Source organism: Andrena cerasifolii, chromosome 9, assembly GCF_050908995.1.
Source record: "Andrena cerasifolii isolate SP2316 chromosome 9, iyAndCera1_principal, whole genome shotgun sequence".
NCBI classification, from domain to species: domain Eukaryota; kingdom Metazoa; phylum Arthropoda; class Insecta; order Hymenoptera; family Andrenidae; genus Andrena; species Andrena cerasifolii.
The window spans coordinates 6,491,131-6,513,495 of NC_135126.1; the positions used below are offsets into that span (position 1 = coordinate 6,491,131).

The 22,365-nt window shown below is 51.5% G+C and overlaps 1 protein-coding gene across 2 annotated transcripts; it reads right to left on the reverse strand.

Annotated features, from left to right (window-relative positions):
- Positions 1-1,064: 1,064 nt before the first annotated feature.
- Positions 1,065-21,983, reverse strand: Eyg (eyegone). 2 transcript variants are annotated; one of them, XM_076819700.1, is made up of 6 exons: positions 21,300-21,983; positions 13,361-13,537; positions 6,000-6,140; positions 4,622-5,014; positions 2,861-3,045; positions 1,065-2,548 (listed from the first exon to the last, which is right to left on the reverse strand). In XM_076819700.1, the coding sequence occupies exons 1-6, from the start codon at positions 21,778-21,780 to the stop codon at positions 1,934-1,936; spliced, it is 1,992 nt and encodes a 663-aa protein (XP_076675815.1). In that variant the 5' UTR covers positions 21,781-21,983; the 3' UTR covers positions 1,065-1,933. The 2 variants fall into 2 exon arrangements, with proteins under 2 accessions (XP_076675815.1, XP_076675816.1); XM_076819701.1 differs by having other exon boundaries at positions 2,203-2,531.
- Between the last annotated feature and the right edge of the window lie 382 nt (positions 21,984-22,365).

Below are 22,365 nucleotides of genomic sequence, written 5' to 3' on the forward strand. Positions count from 1 at the left end.
TTTCCCGCGTGCGCCCGGCTGCCCCGCTCGCGTCCCTTGTTCTTTCTTTTACGGTGGGAGTGCCGAACGATCCTCACCCACCACCGGTGTTAATGCCTTTGGCAAGTTTGTTCGCATTACAATAACGTCGACCCCTTGCCTCCTCGCTGCTATCTTCCTCTCCGCGCGCGGGCCTATCCGCTGCCTTTTGTACGTCCCTCCGCAGCCTCCCTTCTCACCCCTCTATTGTGCGGCGATTTCACCGACGAGGATACGATTCCTCGCGGTAATCTCCTCCCGATGGGCCTCGCAGGCTGTCTTTTATTCCTCCACGCTTCCACGCGGGGTGACGCTATTGTTTCAACAACGGCGATCCTTGAAATTGAACATTTAAATCCGTGGGAGGCTACCGTGTCCGAGCGGAGTGGCGCAGAGGATGAAACACCCGCGGCAACGATCAGCCGAATTTCTTTATTTGCCGAGTCTCTTTCAATTACAACGCGACCCAGTTCTTTTTCTCGTCCGAGGCCCTATCGGCCGTACCGTTGGCCACGCGGGGGCCCCCATTCCCCATCGGGTCGACGGCTCTACCGTGCGCGCATCCCTGGCCCGGAGCGCGGTTATAAATTTGGTAGCCGCGTTAACCGCTGACGGGGACCGCGATATCCGAAATGTCGGTGGATCCGGTGTTTTCGTGCTCTCCGCCGAGCGATTCCACCCGTGCCCGGGAGAGTGTCGCCGGAGAAACCAGTTTCGCGCGCAGATTCCTTATTTGCGAGCCAGACGAAACCGTAGATTCGAGTTAATCGTCGATGAGCCTCACTCACCCGTCCCCCGCCGGTCGCGTCTCTGGGCCTGCTCCCTCGAAATTACGAATCACTTCGGGGAAAGCCGTGGCCCGCACGTGGAATTCGCGCGGAGCCCTCTGCGAAACGAAAGGGATCCGAGCCGAGGGATGATGGTCCCCGGGACGGCGGGATATCTGGTTGGATGGGCGAAGGGTTGCGTGGATCCTCGAATGCGTGTCGAAGATTGCTCGAAGACGTCGTGGATTGTAAGACAGTGTTCTCAAAGCTGTATGGATATTTACAAACGAATTCATTTAAATAAAAGTCACTTTAACAGAGTTCGTTACATTGATTATCGTCCTCGACCTACGCTCTATCTACTGGTGGTGGTGCCCACGCGTTACATCATCCGCAGCATAATGATTCGCTAGGACTTATCTAGCTCCCGAGCAGGCTCGGACGGCCGAGGTCTCGGGGCGCCGAGCCTGCTCCCCGCGACCGAGGAAACGGAAGCGTCGGCCGCGTTGTAAAATTATAAGATGCGCACCGTCCACGAGCTTGGTTGGGCGCGCCACGCGTATCGGCCAAGCAATTAATTACCTATCTAAAACCCTCCGGTGCAGCTCTGGTCGCCAATAAACGAACGCCACGACGAGCACTGGCGGTATTACCGCGCTTTAACGCAACGCGACGATGTTCGGTAGCACTTAGCGTAATCTTAACCGTAATAAATGGACCGTAATCGTAGCAAGTAGCTTTATAGGTGCTAGGGCGGTTTAGCCGATGGACGGGAGCGCTCGTCGATAAGAAATAAGTAGGAGACATTAAGGGAGCGGTTAGACAGTCTATCTTCAATGAGATTCCAGCCCGTTGGGAAGATCCCAGCCACATTCACACTATTCATAGTCCGCCTCCGAAATTCCAGGCTCGCGCCGAGTTCGTTCATCCGCTCGGGTCCGGGGCTGGGCGGTCACGACCGCTCGATGGAACGCGGCCGCGAGCTTACTCGATCACAACGGCGGATCTCTACACTTTCACGTTCTATCACCGTTCGACAATCCGTCCGATCGAACACACTTTTCAAGTCCCGATCCACTGCCACGGAGTCTCGAATCGAGCACGATACTGTCCGCCCCGAGAAGAGGTTCGCGAGCCTTGGGAGGAATTCAGCGATCGTGCTTGGTCAGTTCCAGGGGTTGCTGGTCCGTCCAGTGGTCCCGCCAGGCAACGGGCGGCGAGGAAGGCACGTCCTGGTCCGAGTCTTGGACGTCTATCTCCTCGTCCTCTTCCTCGTCCTCGGTGCGCTCGAAGTCTGCCTTGTTGGCGGACTCGCCGGCGACGACGCCCGGTCCGACGTTCGTACCGTGCCTCTGCTGCTCGTACGTCGGGCTGGAGGGCCTCAGTATGCTGGGCGAGTCGTCTCCGACCAACTGACTGATCATCCTGAAGGCGCTTGGCTTCCTCTCGGGCTGCTTCGCGACGGGCTCGAGCCTGTCCATCCTCTCGTTTCTTTCGTTACGCTCGTTTCGCTCGGCTCGCTCGTTTCGTTCGGCCGCCTCCCGGGACGAGGAGTTGGTGACAACCGCGCGAAACGCGCTACTTTCTCCTCCCATTCCGGCGATTGAGCAGCCCGACGCACGGGTTATTTCCATACCGGATGCGGAATGCGGTTGCGGCTGCGGCGCAGGCGGTGGAGGCGGCGGAGGTGGCGGTGGCGAACGCTTTAAGAGGTTCATTCGCTGGTGACGACGCCACTTTGCCCGTCTGTTGGAAAACCAAACCTAAGAGTCACGAGTTAGGTCGTTAGAAGGCTCGTGATCAAGTTTCCAAGGTTCGGGGCGGGTCGGGGGAGAGGGGTGGGCTGCGCACGCGATGCAGGGCCTATTCTTCTACGTGCAGACTATTTTTTTGGGGTGGAGGGCGGCGAGGCGCGGGCATTTCCGCTGGTAACGTTGCCCCGAGAGCGGGCGTCGCTTTCGACTAAGAGGGGTGAAAAAAAGTCAAGTAGAAAAGCTGCGATCGAGAACACGCCCTGCGAAACCAGCGCGCTAGCCCTCCCGACAAAGATATCTTGGGATGGAATTGATCCTCACCTGTACACGAGCCTCCGAAAGAGAGGTCTTGGAGGCTAGCCGTTCGCGCGTAGACACGCAAGGATAGTGGGACCTCTCGAACTCCTTCTCGAGCTCCTCGAGCTGTTCCGGGCTGAACGTGGTGCGATTTCGCCGGAATTTGGGCTGCTCCGATCCGTCCAGGCTCCCCTCGTCCACGTCGCCGTCTGTACAGAGCAACAGGCCAGGTTTTTCTACCGCCTTCCCATCGCGCCGATATAACGCACATATAGCTCGTCCTCGCTCGTCAGCGCGTCGGATTTCAGAGAAAACATACCGAACAAAGAGCGCGTGCAGCTAATCGGCCTCGAATGCAAGATCGTGACGCATTGCATCGCAGCGATAAACAATTATACTCGAGAGGCTATCCACGACAATCGTGCAAGTCCGCGCGGTAATTTAATAGAACATCGTACGGCACGGCGCAAGCACACGGCTGCACGATGACACGTCCCCTTTCCCACTCCGATGACTCGCGAGTTATGCGAAACACAGCGCTAATTAACCTAATGGGCGTACAAAGTCGGTGCATATGAAATGTCGTTTCTCTCAACATTAGGTACGATTCCAGAATCCGGACGATTATTACATTAAGCGTGCAGAGCAGAGTGGGGTAAAAGTTCGCGGCGGGCAAAAGTTCGCGCTGTCTGAATTTCAGTGATTCAGTTGTGGTACATACTTGGCTGCACCGATTGTCAGTCAATTGTCCACAGTGTCGAATTGTGTAGCTGTACTTCGCTTCATTATCGTACAATTCCGGTAAGTACTGAGTTAACTAGTTTCGATGTAATATTCTTAGTTTTAGCAATCAATGTTATCCCTACAAATTGATCTGCAAATGTCTTATGTAACATAGCCTTTGAAAGAGCTGGAATTCTTCTTTTCACGAGTACTGGTAGCAGTTTTCAGTTCTACTCACAGGCCGCAGGATTGGTCAAACGACGGAAAAGTAGCTGCGGGGGCAAGAGTTCGCATAGTGCAATGGGGCAAGATTTCGAATGCAAACTCCCCGTTTAAAAATCAGCATGGAGTAGGTAAATGAAGCAATGAAAGGAAAATCTTATTGCGAGCGTGCAAAGAAATGATCAGAAAAGCAAAAAAAAATCCGAAAAATAACATCCACTTCTGAAAAAATTTGGAAGGAACAAAACAAATCGGTCCCCAAAAGAGAATAGCCCGCCTATCAACGTCTACGGAAGAAATAATTTATCCCGCGCGTGAAGAAGAATACACTGATCCTCCAGAAGACTGATGCCTGCGCAAACTACGATGGTGGGGATAATGTTATGCGCGATTACTGTTACCTTGATTAAAAAAAAAATTAATCGTAAACTATTAGACGTTTTGCTATATTACCACAACTATTGCTTGTAGGAGAATAAAACACTTGCGGAAATTACTCGTTGCGTTCTTTTACCCCATAACACGCGAACTTTTGCCCCACATGTCGGGTAGAAGTTCGCGTTTCACACTTTTCAGAAATATTTATTTCATATACGCTGTGACAGGTAAATTTACATGAAGTCACTGCCTGTCGAATAATAAGGGAATGCAGTTATTTCTTGCACGACGATAAGTGCTGTCAGTGTAACGCCAAGGATTTTAGGGAAATCTGGCCTTTAATTGCGCACTCTTGCCCCACTCTACTCCACGCAAATGTTAATCCCGGCGTGAACGTGATTCCACTGAATTGACATTTCACATTTCAGCTGCACCAACGGAAGCACCGAAGCCAATGATCACCTTGCAAGTATCCTCGGGCGATCGCGTCAGCGTGCAAGGAGTGGTCGGCGTTGCCAGCGGTGGACGCGGAGGCGGCAGCGGCCGCGGCCGCGGCTGCTCCCGGGCTTAACGACGGGGGCAGCAGCAGAGCGGAAGCCGCTCCAGAGAGCCCAGTAGCCAGCGGGGGCAGCATCCAAGGGTGACCCGCTGCCCCGGGCCCTGGCCAGCCCGCGGGCAAGTGGTGGCTGGTGGTCGGGTGCTGATGGGCGCTGTTGAAGTAAGGATGAGGGCCAGCAGCGTACAGCCCGTACCCGGCAGCCCTAGCGAACTCCGCCGCTGCGCGCTCCGCGGCACGATTCCGCAGGATTCGATTGATGCTGCTGACGGAGGGAGCTGTCGCGTTGCTGCAGACGCCTGCAAACAACAGAGGGTGCTTCTTCTGGAACACTCTGTTTACGTTCTCTTCTCCTTGCTTGTTCGTTGGAATTGGTGCTAGGGAATTGGAGTTGCGGAACTGCTCATGGAGACGAGGATTCATGCGTTCTAGGTGGGTTACTGCTCTACGTTTGGTACCGTGCTGAAATACTTAGTTCACGCTGGTCTAATAGGGAGCTCGGACTCGTTTACGTTCTACGGGTGAACTTGAAGTATCACGTTCGAGCCCATTCCTATCATTCCGCTGCTGAAAAGTAGGTTCCACGTCCCACGCACGGATACGCGACCTTTATTTCGAACGAACGCCTTCCAGGCGTCTCCAGAATTCCGTTCTTTTCAAATCAACGACGATGAGGCTCATCCGGTTCTTTCTCGCGCACCCGAGTACGCTTTTCATGTAAATCGAGGGTGACGTTACCGGGTGGCGTTCAAAGGAGAAATTTTTGGGTAATTAATAGGCGAAAGGGAAGGGGGGGCGACGATGATCGTACAAAGGAATGTAAAACGGTGGCTGGCCGCGTCGGAGGTAGCTTTGAAAAGAATAAAGCGTGTCGGTGGACAAGGCCGTGGAAGAGGTTCTTGATTCCACCTTGCAATTGTACGTTGCTCGCAGACACGTACGACTATCATTACAGGACGATTTGCACCGGTGCACGGGGCACACGACTTGCCCGTAATTGAACGAGAAGTATGCTCGCTAGTTTGCGTCGATTACTGTTGGTCCAAACCCGTAACCACATAGTTGTCCTTTGTCTCGAGCCGCGGGTCTATATTCTCCGGGAGTAACAATTGATAATCGCGTGGTTCATTGAGGAAAAGCTTCATTCACGACTGCGGTCTACCGATACCGCGCGTAATCGTGGAAATCATGGAATATTTACACTCTTCCTCCTGTCCTTCCGCGGTTCGGAGTTCTCCCAAGCCGCGACGTCGGATGGATTAACGAACTTGAAAGCGTGCTTACCTTCAGAGATGAGCCTCTCCCTTATCTCCCAGGCGAAGATGGTCGGGTTTTCCCTCTTGTACTGCTCGATCTTTGCGACGACGGCGGGCGTAGCTACTTTCGGCTTGCTGCCACCGATTAAACCCGGCGGGCGTAGCGTACCTGGAACACGTTAGAACGAACTTCAAGGACGCGATGCTTCGGTAATGTTCCTGGTTCGCGATAAAATCGCTCGTAAAAGCCGATCCCGAGCCGCGTTTATGTGCCTCGCGCCCCGCGTCTCACAGCCGTCCAACCGAGCCCGCATATAATTTCGGAAAATCACGCGACCATCGGCAAGTAACGGCTTTCAGGGTTGCCCGCTCTCCTGTCAATATCCACTGTCGAGCTCTGTTTAAAAATCTCCCCGATGCGTACGAACACTTGATTTGCCCGCATTCTGGCGTGCACTCGCGACCCTGTGAGATTCCAGGGAGAATTTCGGATCAAGTGTTTGCCAGGGTTGTTAGCAGGCGAATAGAGGCTGCGATTAGAGAATGCTTGTCTGTAACAGGGATCTAGGGATATTAATGGCGAGGCCTCGAAACAAGATCGCCAGCCTCGAAGGAGGAAGATCCCTGGTTTCGTGTTGACAAAATGGAGGCACCAAGGCGATACAGTTGATCCTCCGTTGAAGTCTCGAGCGAGCATACGTTCCCGACATCGGATACTAGGGTAGACCGGGGCAAATCGGATCACTCTGTGTTTGACGGTAAAAAAAGAATAGTCAAACATTAAGAAACTAATTTCTTATTATCCGTTCGTGATTAGTGCACCTTTGGCTTCAACATTAATATATAAAAGTGGAAAGTAAACATAAAAATCTGTCATTTATAAACAAAAAACGAAAAGTGAGAAATATACGATTCGTCCCGAAACTTGGGGCGAATTGGATAATCCATAAATTACTGAAAAAACTGAAATATTCATAACAAAATCTGTAGAATCAACTTAACCAAATCTCATTTAATGACAGTGCAGTCAAGTGACACTACTTAACAAACAGATCGGAAGGATATAATTTTTCACCACAGTAAATACAATGCCATATTCTCAAGACCATTAATTTATTTAGTTTTCTCATCATTTTTTTAGATTTAATTTTTATCACAGCTTCCTTTAACTTGTTTTGGACACCGTGATTCCCGAGTGCTGTTTTTTACATACGTACGAACCATTTGTATATAAACAATTACCATATTTATAATCATAAAAATACTCAAATGAAAAAAAAGAGTGATCCGATTCGCCCCAAATAACGCGATCCGATTAGCCTCTTATATAAGTCTTTCAAAGGTTGTAGATTACATAAACATATTATGATATAATAGTCTAAAATACATCAAATACTAAACTTGGACATCGTGCAAACTAATAACAATAAACACATTTGCATTTTCCACCTTATTTTTTATTTTAAATACGGACTAAAATTGTAACGTCCGCACGCGTCCATCTCATTGAAAACGTATGCCAGCTCCAAACAATGACTTAAAACAATTGACGGGCTATTGCGGTAATTGCAGGGGCGAGGAACGAGGTACTACGAATCGCGATATTATAAGAAACATGGACTAAATTCTTATTTTCATGCGATTCGCCCCGTTCTACCCTGATCCTCTTCGTGCCTGGGCGGGCCCACGGCGCGGTCATTAGAAGCTTAGCACGAGAAACGATACCGGCATGCGATAGCCTGCGATAATCAGAGATATCTAATATGAGCCGATCGGTGAATAGACGCCCGTATAACGTTTCCGATACGTGTACAGGCTGCCATGCTGCCTTCGTTTCTCACCTCCTTGCTCGGATCGGTCGAAGCGAGAGCAACGCCTCGGGCTCGCCTCGATTAGCTAATCGGCTCAGAAGCAAGCGTTGGGAGCTGAAAGCTCGGGCTGACTTAATGAGCTTCTTTTTCCACCATTACGTTACCACTCTCATCGGTCGGAGGTCTATACGAAATGCATATAAATCCAAATTTCTCGTCCTAGTGCTTGGTAATCTACTTACCTAGACATTCTTCGCAAGTACGTTCCGCTCGAGAGGATATTACGAGCTATCTATGACTCCCGTGAACCGTAACTTAATTTAATTCCCCATTTCTATACACGATGCAGCCCGAGTGGTATTAGATCGCGAAAAGTCCTGGTTTATCGTTCATCAACGCTCTCTTCGCCACTGTCGATTCACTTAGGGGGTGGTTTCAGGACCTCCGGCATCACAGATTCTCGGGGCGATTATAATCCGTTTGAGACAGCGACGAGCCGTGGTCAGGCTTCGCTGTAACGCTACCATTGATTTTACTACTTCACCCTCGGCTCTAGGCTCCGTGGGCCGGCGGTCCCTGGGGAAAGCCGCCGCTCGAAGTGGATGAGCCTGGCTGTGTACTGGAGGCGCAGCCAGACTCGAGTAATTATAGAACGTCCCGTGCTATCATTAGCGACAATGGCTGTGGTAAGGCAGACAGGTTATGCGCTCAGAGACGCGCAGGTGTTACGTGAATGAATAAATACCAAGACCAATAAACGGCGAGATAATGCGTCGCGATTCGATGCTTCGGCTGCTCGTTAGCTTCAAATCCGCGATGCCTATTCAGCGGCGCAACGCGGACGGAAAAGTCGAAAACGTGGCTTCAGAGTCCGAACAGTTGAGTGGTAAAGTTGGCAATTCTATCAATAATTTTCTGGGGAAGTTTTTCAGTTCGCTTCAAGTACCATGTTGGCGCGATGGATCTTCTGGGCGAGATGTTTAGGGCGTTCAATGAAAATTCTGTTTCCCTAGAGTCTAGACGTTCAAAGGTGCGCTAGAAATTTTCATTACATCTAGAGTTATCGGTTCTTAGCGTCAAAGGATATTGGTGGGAAGGTCTACGATACAGAGGAGTGAGAGAGTCGCACGCGCGATACGCGTCGCAGAGTGTTTAACGAGAGATCGGCGATGGACGGTGCCTGCCACTGAAAACCGTCCGCGGGAGAGTCCTCGAAACGGCAAGGTAATGGAAACTAGAGGCGCAGTCAGACTTGAGCAATTATCGGTCGTTACGTACTATTATTAATAACAATAATGACGGCTAAAGCCGGCAGGATATCGCGTGCGCTCCCACGGGTGAAGTGCGTGCTGGGTATAAACGATGTATCCACCTAATAGGCATCCATGCCTCGAGCAAAATTCCTTGCCCCTTGTCTCTCTTTTTCCCCTCCGTCCTTCTCCTTTTCCCTTTCTTTTTCTGTGTTTCATCCTCTGCCCCTCTGCGCGTTGTTCCGCGTGCACGTGTGCGCGCCTCTCCTGCCCGCGTGCACATTTTCGAGGGAGGGCCCGTTTAATGTAAGAAATCGCACGAAACTCTGATTCCTCTGCTTACCGGCTCGAGGAGAGCTATAGCGGTCAGCATCATCGGGAAAGAGGCTCCCCCCGTTCTGGATTCATAATGGAAAATGGATGTAATCGCGGAGGAGCGAGCGGCCCTGGCTGCGCTCTCGCCGTTATCAGCAAATGTGTACCGCGACGCTCGTCGCCTCGCGTTCCGCGCGTTCCCTCGACCCAACTTGGTATTTCCATCGGCGACCATCTCGGCGATCGATCTTCTTACGCACGGATAAGAAGACCGATAGCAGGGGCGGCTGAATTAATTATCGGAGCACAAGAACGCTAGGGAAATTAGACGATAACGTCGCGTGGAAGAATTCTCCACCCCGCGTGGATGAAATTTATTGCGCGCGGTTGCTGCACCGCTATGAGTCGCGGCTTCACCACTTTTCCACCGAGCTTCCAATGCTTAGTTACCCATATTCTTGGAAGCATTACAAGGTACCAGGTCCCAAGGGTGTAACTAGACCACAGTTACTGATTGGTCGTGGCACGTCAAATATCGCTAATCCAGGACGCTGAACTCTATAATCTCTGCGTCGAGTGTTCTCCAATAATAGAGGCCATTTGTCCAGGATATCGAGAGATTGGCGAAGAAACTATTCCCGGAATGACCGATGAGATCGGCCGTTTGCACGCGTTCCGCGGCCGCGAGAGGGGGTTCTCTCCTTCGATCGCGGAGGAGAGATTGCAGCGCTGGCCGAGGAGGAATCGGCGGCCGGGGACCACGTAGGAACCAGGGGATTAATTGTTCGCCGCTGTTAAGTAATTGGCCGGTCGATTATGGTACATTATATTCACCTCGAGGCGCCTAAGGAGTCCGTATCCGGTGGAGATGAAGACATTACCGGCGAGCCGGGAGAGCAGGCCGAACGGTATTTTTACGAGCGGCTCGTAAAGTTAACGAGGACCAAGGTAGCAGCCAGCCGAGGAAGAGAGAAACCGGCGTTCCACCGATTCTCGGTGGCTCGCCTCCATTTTTTATTGCTCCCCTCGGCCACGTTCTGCGTTCCTCTTCCTCCTCTTCCAGCGATCCTGGCTCCTGTCCGCGCCACAGCCGCCGCTGCTCGCGGTCCCGATCACATTTTCCCTGCATCCTCTCGCACCTGCGCGGCCAAACTCGATGTTCAGAGAAGCTATGTTGTAATCTAGCCGATGGCCAGGGTTTTTCCCTCGAAGCAGCGTTCGTCATCTGGCGGCCACTTGGCTTTCCGTCCTCGTCCATAAACTCGGGACTTTTATTAAAACTCAATTGTAAAGCCTACTGAGCGTGGCTATTAGCGCAGCCAATTTGGAAAGTTCAGAGGGATAAGGGCAGCAAGCAGATGCGCACTTTATTGCAGCCGCGCGGTCACCACGCCAAGGCCCAAAAGTCTTAGATTTTCTCCCGCTATTTTCACCCTCACCACTGTTCTTCACGGTACGCGTACGCCAATCAGTCGTTTTCAACCCTCCTTCTGGAACCACCACTATTTCGCCGAATTCCTTGGAGAGGGAAACTTTAGCTTTCCTGCGAGCGACCATGACACCAGAATGTCAGAATTCAATATCACTTAATCAGAGTCACACGATTCGAGAACTCAATCACGTGTAAGCAGAATCACACGATTCAAGGACTCAGCAAAACCTTAAGAATTATACGCTTCAATAGTATTGCACAGTGCATTTGTAACTATTGACAATAAATCTATCACGCGTCAATTACAATAAAAATTCAGTGAGCTCTTGTGGTTTTAACCCGTCATAAGAGTATGACAAATTCAGACTGGTCGTTGATTATACACGACTTGATCTTCCACGCCACAACACTCAATTCGCCCCCCTGCTTTTCACCGTTCACCAAAACGACGAGCTGGTATTTCGGTGGAATTCGAACACGGTGCTTGGCACCCTAACTCCCAGTACCGTTTGCTTGCCCACGTTTCACGTAGGCAGCGGTCGCGAACGGCTTCGAATCACATGCTTCATCGATGGAACACTTTTTTTTTGCGGTGCTTGGAAGCAATAGGTGTTGCGCGAATTCGACAAAGGTACAGTTCCGGTAATTTGAGGAGGGCCCTTGTTGGTTGATGGGGGTGTATCGAGAATTGCATCGATGCCACGTTCGTTGTTCGTTTAGCGATATTTAACATGTGTCGACACTTTCGCTTAACCTTCCCACCCAGCTTCTTCGCACTGCTGTCTGCTAAATTCAGCGAGAAGATACCTCGGAAGGCCGAAGCGGCAATTATTGACAAATTATTCGCGGACGTTCGAGCCGCGCTCCGCTTGACATTTTACGCGCGCAAGAAGCAGCCGTTACCTACCATTTAATCTCCAGCGGCTAACGAGCCCGAAAGAGCAGCATTTCTTTGCGACGCTCGTTACAACTCAGTTTTCCTCGTGCCGATGCGGGCTGCCCTTTCTTGCTTGCACCCGTAAAATCTGGCGAGCCTCGAGTCACGTCGGACAGCGACGAGCTGGCCGATTAACGTCAACACGTCCGTGCCCGGCGCACGGGGGAAACCGAAAATCGTCGGAAAATCGCCCGGGCAAACGGGTTTGCCGAGCGTTCTGAATAGTCATCGTGAGCGACAGCGTTGGTTAACCGATACGCGGGGCACGGTGACTTCGACGCCGGTGTCTCCGGCGATCAGCGACATTTTTCGCCGTGATAACTGCACCGTGTCGAGGTTGTCTCGGGTGCCACGCTTCCGGCCGATACGCGGCGTCACGTCTGAAACGCGCACACGTCCGTCAACCGAACGATCCCGGTCTCCGGAGGGTGAATCTAGCTGATCCTCCGGTGGCATTCTTGCCCGGCGAATAGTGCTCCCGAGGTTTCAGGAAATACTGTAATTTCGCTGCTTTACGGACGATTTAGAAGAGATTGCGAGGGAATCGCTCGCTTCCGTGTTACAAAGCGCCAGATACTTATCCTCTGGCTCTAACGAAGGTGCACGGGGGCAATTACGGGCAAATAATTGCTCGGCGTCGAGGGAAATAATAGCGATCGATAGCCGCGAGTCCCGGCCAGCTTCGCGGACTACTTGCTCCTACGTTTCAAGTCCCTCTGTTTGGTATCGCGGAGATCGCGAGACCGGCTGGCTGACTGATTTCGCGCGCGTCGGTTTCGCTCGGCTAAACGATCGCTATTCGAGCACATCTGCGGATCCTCGACGTCTGTTATTACCCAAAGACGGGCTCAGACTCTCCTGGACTTCGTCGAGGAAGCGAGCTGCCGCGAGCGGATCCCCGTCGCGCATCGGTGCGCGTAACGGTGAGGACGTTCATCTCGGGACGGGAGAATCGACAATGCGTCGCACAGTGGTCGAAAATGACACGGTCGGCGTTCAAATTTAATTTCCACGCCAAATCGAAAGGAAAATCAACGACCCTTGGTATACTGGGGTATTAGGTATCGCTGATTACGAATCCGTTGCAGGTTTTTTGAAAAAAGAAGGTGGCGGATCCAATGTGGCCGCTCAAAGTTGAGAAAAACTGGAAAAATACGAATCCTACGAAAGAAACGCGTTGTTTATTCAAAACCTACAGGTATAATTATATATTTTATGAATCTATAAATGTGAGTCACACTGTATAGAATGATATTCTAATGAATGGTTGTTAAAAAATTATTGTTAACGATAAAAAAACAACATTATTTACTAATTTTATCATTTCCGCGACAAACACTGCAAATACGTGATTAATATAACCATTAAATATTTATCGGAGGCGAAAACCTAAGAGATATTAAGGAGTCCGAGAAAATAAATTTTACCCCTTTTCACCCCCTTGGGGATGAAATTTCCAAGGATCCGTACTTAGTGGGTACCTACGTCATAAAAACAATGTACCTTCCAAATTGCACTTATCTCGTTGAATATTACTGAAATCGATTATGTTAACAAATTGTTTAACGTGTCATTTTCGACCACTGTGCGTCGGGACGATTTGACAAGAGGGAATCCTAGCGGCGCAGAGTTTGGAGAACTTACCCAGAAGTTTGGTGACGACCGCACCCTGCTGGTTCAGCGACAGCACGTGGTTGGCCAGGTCGTTGTAGTGCCTGAGAGCTCCGAGCCCGTGGGACAGCTCCAGCAGTCGTTGTCGACTGGCTCCTCCGCCGTTGCCGCTCGCGAATGGGCCCGCGGTGCAATTTTGCAAGCTCACGCCTGAAAGTCAGATAACGTCACCGATTAGTCGACGCGACAAGGACGGGACAAGGGTGCCACGGCGATTCAGCTACAGAATCTGCATCGTTCGTGAAAAGGAGGGTTGCCCCTTCGGTCGATGGATAATAGATTGCACGGTCGACGGTATTTTTCCTCGTGGACCGGGCCCCGCGATCGATCCCGCGGCGTGGGCCCTTTACGGTGCTTTTCCCCGGAGAAAATGGTGGCGAGGCTGGGGAGCGGCGGGTTTCATTAACAATACGGGTCATAATGACCGAGTCGGGGAACGAGCGCGCGGACGTGCCGCGGTAATCGGGCGAATTAATTTAAATTACTCGCGGCGGGGTCGCGCGATCTCGTCGATGCGATCTTTCGGTGGCCCTGGGCCGGGGCCCACGGGGCCCGGTCTCGCATCTGCCCGTTTAAATCGCGGCGATTAATCACACGGAGGCGCGAAGACCCTCGTAATTCCTCGAAGGACAGTTCGGAGCGGTTCGCGACTTCCTCGTGATTTTATAGGCGGCTAATCTCGGCGACGTTTTCGTTTCGTGCCACTCGGCCGAGGGAGGGGGGGTTCGGGGCACGATTTACGATCGAACGGGCCACGGTGCATCGAGAGCGATCCATTTTTCGAGCCTTACTTTTAAGCCTCGAACACCGATCGTATCTTTCCCTGAAGGGGTGCGGCGACGGCCGAGGGGAGGAGGAGGAGGAGGAGGAGGAGGACAGGGAGGTGGGAGGTGGTTGAACACGAGAGGAGGCGATCGGAAAGGGTGTCGGCCGACAGTTCGCGTTTACGAGACGATCGGCCATTCTGTCTTCCCTTTTTCTCTCCTCCCCCTGCCCCCTGCCCCCCCACCCTGGTTTCTACCACGACCCAGCAGCTTTTCATAGCACCCGTGAATCCGTAATTGCGCGAAATAATCACGCGACCGGGCCTCGTACGCTCCCCGTGTATATCTCGATTTAATTTCCGCGGGGAATCACGGGCCCGTGGAATAATTGTAATTAGCGTCCGGATCGCGGACAGGCCCGCTGATTTTACGGCCGGATAATCTTAACGACGCTTCGTACGATCCACGGCGACGATAATTTACGATCGAACGACGATATTAAACAACCGTTCGCGCCGTCCGCGGCGGATCGTTCCGTTGGAGCCTGTGATCCGACGACGACGATGATGATCGTCGTTCCGAGGGTGTCGTGAACGGGAAATTAAATTCCAAACGGCGCAGATAGAAACGACCTGCCTCCCCTGCTCATTTGTAACGCGTTGTTTCCACTGGTTACGAGCCGGCTGGACGCGCGTACCTTTACACACCGGCTGTTTAATTAATTAGTCTTTTATGGCCCGGTCGAATTGCCGATCACCGATGCGAATGGATTTTACGCGAATCCCGGGCACTCGTTACCCGGCCTACAGTAATTTCTCTGCTCGATACACGGCGCTGGCACTCGACAAAGTAACTACGCCCGTTGCAAACCCCGTGCGATTTATAGCGCCGTCGTTCCGCGGATGAATAAATTGGCACTCTTAACAGCCGCCGATTCCGCGGTTCTGACGTGTTTACGCACTAGCGGCGTTCGCGATAGACTTCGGGGATGTAATATCACTGGCGTCCTACTATTTAATTTCCATTCATTGTTGGTGTACTTGGAGATAATGGCGACGTGGTTTCTGTCGTTGCGCGTCTCGTTCCAGTACAAGTGTAAGTGGTTAGTAAAAGCGGTGTGTATAATAAACGTAGATATGCAAACTACTTAATCAGTCCTGCACAGTGGCGCACTCAGGATTTAATCTTGGGGGCACCGAGTTGGAGGAATAAAATAGTTTTACTGGAAATTCAATAAAATTCGTTGGGTGACTATAAAAACTCAGTTAAAGAACAATTTACAATTTTCTTCTCTTCCATAAAGTCCCTTATTTGGGGGTGCCAGGGCCCTTGGCTCTCCCTTTGGTGGCGCTACTGGTCTCGAGATACAGATCTTCTGAGGAATTAGTGTGGTTTAGGGGAGAGCGGAGAGAAAAGTAACATTTTTACATTTAGCCTGGCCTACAATTACCTTTTATAGATATAAAAATGACAATGCTGCCTTAAAATAGTATGTTTCTTTGTCTATCATTTGAGCTCAGATTCAGCCTTACGTGATAAGTAGTCAAAGAGTTATGGCAGTTTTCCGCAGTGACCGTCATTGTTACTTTTGTCCTGCAGGGGTTGGACGAAAGTAACATACGGTGGGGGCGAAAGTAACGCTAATTATTTTGGGGTGAATTAAGTAAAACACTTCTTACAACGCAAAATAGGATTTTTTATTTAAAAAAAAAACGATAGAAAGAAACATTTAAATACACATATTTTAAGTAACAATAAAAACAAATAAATTTTAAATAACGAAAGGTAGAAAGCATAACCAGCTTCGGACATTTCTTTGGTATTGCGTATTTAGTTGAATGATAGATATTAAATTTTACATACTCCGAATTAAAATTATGACATACATACGCAGTGAAGATCACCCATGGAGTCTTCGTGGGACTAACCCTTAAAATCTAGACACTGATCCAAACAAACCAGACATAGACAATCATTATCTTCTGAAGAATTCTTATCCTGTATGCAATTTTGCTCGCACATGTAACATGTTACTTTCACCCCCATAGTGATGTGTTACTTTCGTCCCCAGCCATGTTTTTCAGAATAGAACTGTTATAACATACAAACTATACAAGACTTGTTGAAATCAAGTGCAGGAACTTCTAAAGACATTATCTAAGAACGCTCTAGCAAATAATTGCTTTAATATCTATAGTTTAACTACGAATATTAACAAAAAAAAAAATAGAAGAAACTTACCTGAATGATCTAAATTACAATTTTACCTTGCCCACAGTATACGATTTGTATTACTGCTCAGCGTCACTCACAAGGCAAGATCCCGAACCCGGAAATTCAACAAATTCTGAAACATTGTGAATATGCAGGGGATTTCCTGCTGATTACAACGAAATTTTTGCTTGCTGCCCAAATTCGCCCTAAGGGGGTGAAATTGACCCCTTAAATTCCGGCTATTTTCCAATTCTGTCTTATAACTCGCGAACTTTAAGATCTGCAAGTTACCAAATGATAGTCCTAATTAAAAGAAGTAACTTTTGTCTTGAAACTTTATTTGTATATCTTATAGACTGCGAGTTACAAAACAATCAGAAAATAGCCGAATTTTCGGGGGTTAATTTCACCCCTCATAACGAATTTAGGCAGCAAACAAAAAATGCGTTGTAATCCGAATGAAATCCTCTACATATTCACAAAGTCTCAGAATTTTTCGAATTTTCGGGTCGGGGATCTTCCCTTGTCAGTGCAATAAAAGAGACTATACATATGTAACTGTGTAAATCAAACGTTTTGGAAATGTTCATGGAAGAGGGTAGAAGGTGGTGTGTTACTTTCACGACGCCGTTACGTTTGTCCCCGCTCTCCCCTATATTTCTATTGGTACAACGATCGACACTGAACTCTCAGGATTTTCCTAAACAACCGCAAACCCGTGTTCGCCGCAGTTTCCCATCTCGCGCTGCATTTATCTTGCCCGATTGTCTAAAAAGGCTGTAAACACGGTTCGCGGTGGGAACGCCCGAGTGCCGCGAGTGCGATTAATCTGCCGTAGCCTACGCCGCGCGACACTCCTCTTCATAAACTCTATCAGCCAGTAAAATTTACGCCCGCTAGCTGGGCGACAGACTGCGCGCGGCTATCGTCGCTGTTATTGTTGCAGCGGCGAAGTTATCGGATGATCTCCTAATTATTTCGAACGGCGGACGCTGCCGCGCGGAGACAGGACGCAGACAGGACGCTTTTGGAAGCTGTATACGGCCGGTCGAACGTGTCGAGCGCAATTTCAGGGAAACGGCGATACGCGGGGTGCGGCGCGGGGAGGGACACAGGAGAGCAAGCACTTTGCGCAGATGAGAGGCATCCGTTGGGAATGGTTTCGCGAGAGCCCGGCGAAACCTACGCGTCCTGCCTGTTCTGGAAGGCGCGTCGACGCGCATTCCGCGCTCGTTCCGTGTCAAAGCTATCGGGGATGTCGTGAAAACGAAAGTAGCCGATGCACAGAAAGAAATGCGTCGTGTCGTTGCATCGACGCCGGCCCTAGAACCGGTTCTGAACGAGTTCCTGCCATCGGGCTCCTCTATATTCTTTCGTATACTCGAAATTGCCCCGTGGAAAAGACCGATCGTTGCGCGCGAGGCGACAGATATAATCGATACCAAAAAAAATCCCCGCGCAACTGCCGTGCTTGCCGACTCCATCCTCCGAGGTGGAGGGTTGCGATCGATGGAAATCGTCCGATTGCGCGAGATCACAAGAGATCGTCGCGGCGATAAACGCGACCCCGGTGCCAGGCTCGCGGCCCCCGCGATCCGGCAGATTTCACGCTGTCGTGTCCGATCAATTTGATCGACGGATCGCGCCGCGAGTCCGCGCTGGAGCCGATAGAGCGGCCCCGAAATCCAACGGAACGGTGGAATCTGTGGACGAAAGTGGAGGCTTCGAGGTACCTGTTTCGAGTGCGCGCAGGGTGTGGCCATAAATTCAGGCGGGGTAGGAACGAGATACTTAGGTCATCCACGGCTGGCTGGGAATAAATCGCGCGGCTCGAGACGAATGGACACTAGGTCCAATTAGCTGCGCATACTTCGATTGAATATTGCCCCCGTTTAATTAGCCCGAACGGTCCCCCGCGTAAATGTTTACGCGCTCGTATATTCCGCGCGGTCTGTTGTCCCCGCGGACGGTCTAGGGCTGATCTATCGCCGCTCGCTGGCCGCTGGCCGATTCTAATTAGTGGCCGACGGTGGACGGAACGGCCGTGTTTCGTTACGCCACAATAGAGGACACCGATTCGAGGAGACCGCCAGAAAGGGGGAAACAACAAAGTGGAACCCCTGCTCTGGACAGATGAAGATACCTGCCAACTACCGGCGCGGCCCCGCGATACCTGTCTCGGAATACCTGCTGGGTGTGGCAGTAAAATCTGTCGGATAGAAGCGGCGGGTATCGGATCATTCCGTAAGTGATGTTGTTCCTTATCAGGCCTGCATAAACGGGCCGTCCTTTTCGCCTTCAACGCGTTTACGGATACCCTATTGCGCGAGCTGTCTCTTTTTTGTTTTGAAATGTGTTTATTTTGCCGCGAAGTATACGTAACAGTTTTTTTTATAAATGCTTACTAGGTATAAACACAGCCGAATTGGCACCTCGTTTCAGTAACAATATATTCTAGGTATCAGTCTCTAACGAGCGCTGGTATTTAAACAAAATATAAGCACTTAATTTTTAATATATGTTAAATTGCACTTAGTTTGCTTCCCCTATCTTTTCAGCGATAGAGCAGTTGTACTGTGTTTTCCCCGGAGAAATCGGCTCTAAACCAGCAGGTCACTTTGGTGGCGCGAACTGTCTCGCACCGTCTCACCGAGGCGACTTACGACTGCCGATGTAGCAGCAGGTTCAAGGGGATCAAAGAACTACCAGAAAGACGCGTTACGCTCGCGCTACTTGACGCTACAGGATGCCTCAACGAGCGCTTGGTCGCAAAGTTTGATAATGAGTCTGAGGTCCGCAAATGCCTGTGTCCCGTGGAGCATCCTAAGTAGCCCGATGAATATTAATCGTAATCGACTATCCGAGTCCGCGAACACCTCGCTCAACTTCGAGCTGAGTTCAGCGTGAAGCAATCAGGGCTCGGTTCGAATGTCCCCAGTTATATGACCTGCCTTCCTGTTTCCCACCTCGTCGAAACACCTCGTACATTAATGACCAATGAACACGCTCGGTGTATACCCACGGGGCGAGCCTCTAGCTAAAGAGACACGTATCGAGGTGGCCGAGGCTCTCTCCGCTGGAGAACAGAAGTCGAGCGTACCGGACAGTACGGACAGATATTGAAAGGTTCAACGAGAGCAGCAGCTCCTCTCGCTAAACGACGTACTGTTGGCGACGCATTGAAACCGGTTCTGAACGAGTATGGCTGGTAGCCCAGGCGTCGTTTCATCTGGCAAGTGTAAACCACGGAAAGGATCGCTGAATATACCAGTAGTTGGACGCGTCGCGGGCATCTGCTCGATGGGCATCCTTGGGTCGTTGATTGCGCGCCACGTATTCCTTATCAGCGGCTTCTCCCGGAGGAGGGTCGACGGTCCGTTTAGAGGCCTCCTTCGTCCTGCGTCCCGTGCGTCGCCGCGAAAACGGCCCCGTGGGCGTTCACAGGCGGACACCTTATGACGCGAGCCGGGGTGTTTAGGCTCCGCTCAACCCCGTGGGCCATTCAATTAACGTTCGTCGATCGAGAAGGATCGAGAAGGACGTATCGCGCCAGCAAAAACTTATATTTCTCCTGCTTATATTACAGGCTCGTCCCCTCGGCCGAGGCTCGTTCCATGCGCCTCGCATTATGGAAATATCGAAGCACGCTTCCCCGGGGTAATTTTCATCGGTCCTCGGCTCTCTGCCAGCCGATGACTTAACTGACGCGACGATAAACATCGTGGCTCGTGCAGATGTTTATCTCCGGGGAAATATTCCTGCTGGATCCACGATCTCGTTCGTTCCGAGGCAGCTCGACGCGCCCTTTTGTACACACACGGGCAGGTGCGGCCGCTACCTATGCCCGCATTTATCGCGGACAGTTAATTGACGCGTAACAAGTACACATTTAACGCGAAATTACCCGTGATTTCTCGCGCATTAAGGATTTAAAGGGCCCCGGGCGGCGATACGATCGGGGACAGGGGAAGATCGTATCATCCCTTGGGTGTAGTCTGCTTACCCGGGCCGGTCGAGGTTGCTTTCGACACCTGGAGAGCCACGGAACGTTGTTGTCACGCTCGCTTAACGCGACTCGACCGTCCCTTCTTTTTCTTCGGTGGCCGAAAACGCGATGCGCGAGAGATAAACGTCGCGCCCACCCTTTCTGCCGATTAGCGCGTTATGTAATATTCAGCGACTGATGCATCGAACGCCCCTGTTACGTTTGAAGAAACAATCGACAGCGTGCAATCAGTTCCCCCGTTTTTTTTTGCTGGCCCCGTGTCTTGTGCCAACGGAAGCTTACAAAGTAGAGGATGCGAGTCGTCGGGGAGGAGCAAAAACCGCGGGACGCCCTGTCGATTCCCGATTGTAGAGCAGAGCACGAACGGTCGGCCAATTAAATTTAATTGTGGCGATTTTGCCGCGGCCGAAAAACCGCTCGTCGCGGTTTCTTTGCGTTTCATGGAAATATCCGGAGCTGAATGGGAGCCCGAAGCGTCACGCGGATGTTTCATCGATTACTCCCCCGTTCTCCATTATCGCGACGGTGTGTACAAGTGTTCCGAGACCGTCCACCGATCGGGGAGTCCAGCAGACACAGAGCTCCTCTAATAAAGAGAAGCTGGTCCGCGGACTTAATTGGCTGGTTTTTGTTTTCGCACGCGGTTTATCTGGAATCTTCTGAATGGCCGCAAGAGAGTGGCTCGCAGGTAGTCGCGTTAAAAGCACTTTTGTCACGCGGAGCCGTTTGCTGGGGGCCATAATTCCCTTCGCAATTATCCATCGACCCGGGTTGGGTGATTGGTTCCAAGGGGGCCAGATGGAGTGGCCGCGGGATTGCTCGCGAACGGGATAGTTGGAAGGATGTTTGCGCGCGAGAGAAGTCCCACTCGTCCATTATACGTGGGAGAGAAAAAGGCGGAACGGAGTAGATGCGGAGGCTAACTCACCGTCGATCAAAGACACTGGCGGCACGGTCATCTGTTGATGGTGGTGCGCAGCTGGATGCTGATGAGGATGCGGCGGATGGACCTGAAGCAGATGCGACCTCGTCTGCGAGAAGGTCGGCGAGGGTGGTTCCCAAGGCCGCGCGACCCCGGTGCTGACCGGAGCATCGTCGTCGTGGCAGCAGAACTTGTCGGCGGTGCCTGTGGAGCCGCTGCTGCAGTTCACCACCTGGTGTACCTCGTTGTTGTTGTTGTTGTTATTGTTGTTATTAGCAACGTCCCCGTTATTGTTATTATTGCCGCTGGCGTTGTTGCTGCCGGTCAGCCGCGTAGTAGTCGCGCCTGTCGCAGGGCTACCACTACCACTAGCACTGCCACTGACACTACCACTGCCAATGCCGTCGACCTGCACCATTTCGCTGTCGATCGCAGCCGCCGACTTGGCAGTACCAGGAGGGGTCGCGACGCCGCCACCGATCATCATCACCAGACGATCACCACCAGCCCCTCCACACCAGCTCCTCCTCCTCCACCTCCTCCCCCTCTGCCTCCACTTCTGCAGCTACCGCCGACCCTATGTTCGAGTCGTTTCTCTTCCTGCTTTCGCATCCGACGGATACTTACGGTGTCCGGGCCTGACCCGATTCTAACCGTCGTCGCGAGCGCAACCCCTATCTGCCCGCGTCACGGGGTTCCGCTGGTTGCCAGCGTTCCAAGCTTCGCTCCTAGACGGTGGCAGAGGTCACAGGCTACGTCTCGGCGTGGGACGAGCGCGTCGGAGCGAGCACCGAGCGTCGAAGGGTCTCGTAGCGCGACGAGCGTTGATTCAGAGGAGCGGAGCACCGGGGAAGCGTTTCACCCCGGAACTTCGATGATCGTCCTGAAGGTACGGTCCTCGGCTCGGTGGTCTCGCGATGCCAGCCGGTCTGCTTCGTCGGCGTGGACGCGAACACAGGCACACGGTGTCACAAGAGCTGGCCCGGTGTGTCGCGCGGGCGCAATCGACGCCACGGTCCGGCGTGGCTTCCTGCGTCCGATTAGCAAAGCAGAATGACATCCTGTCCGGCGG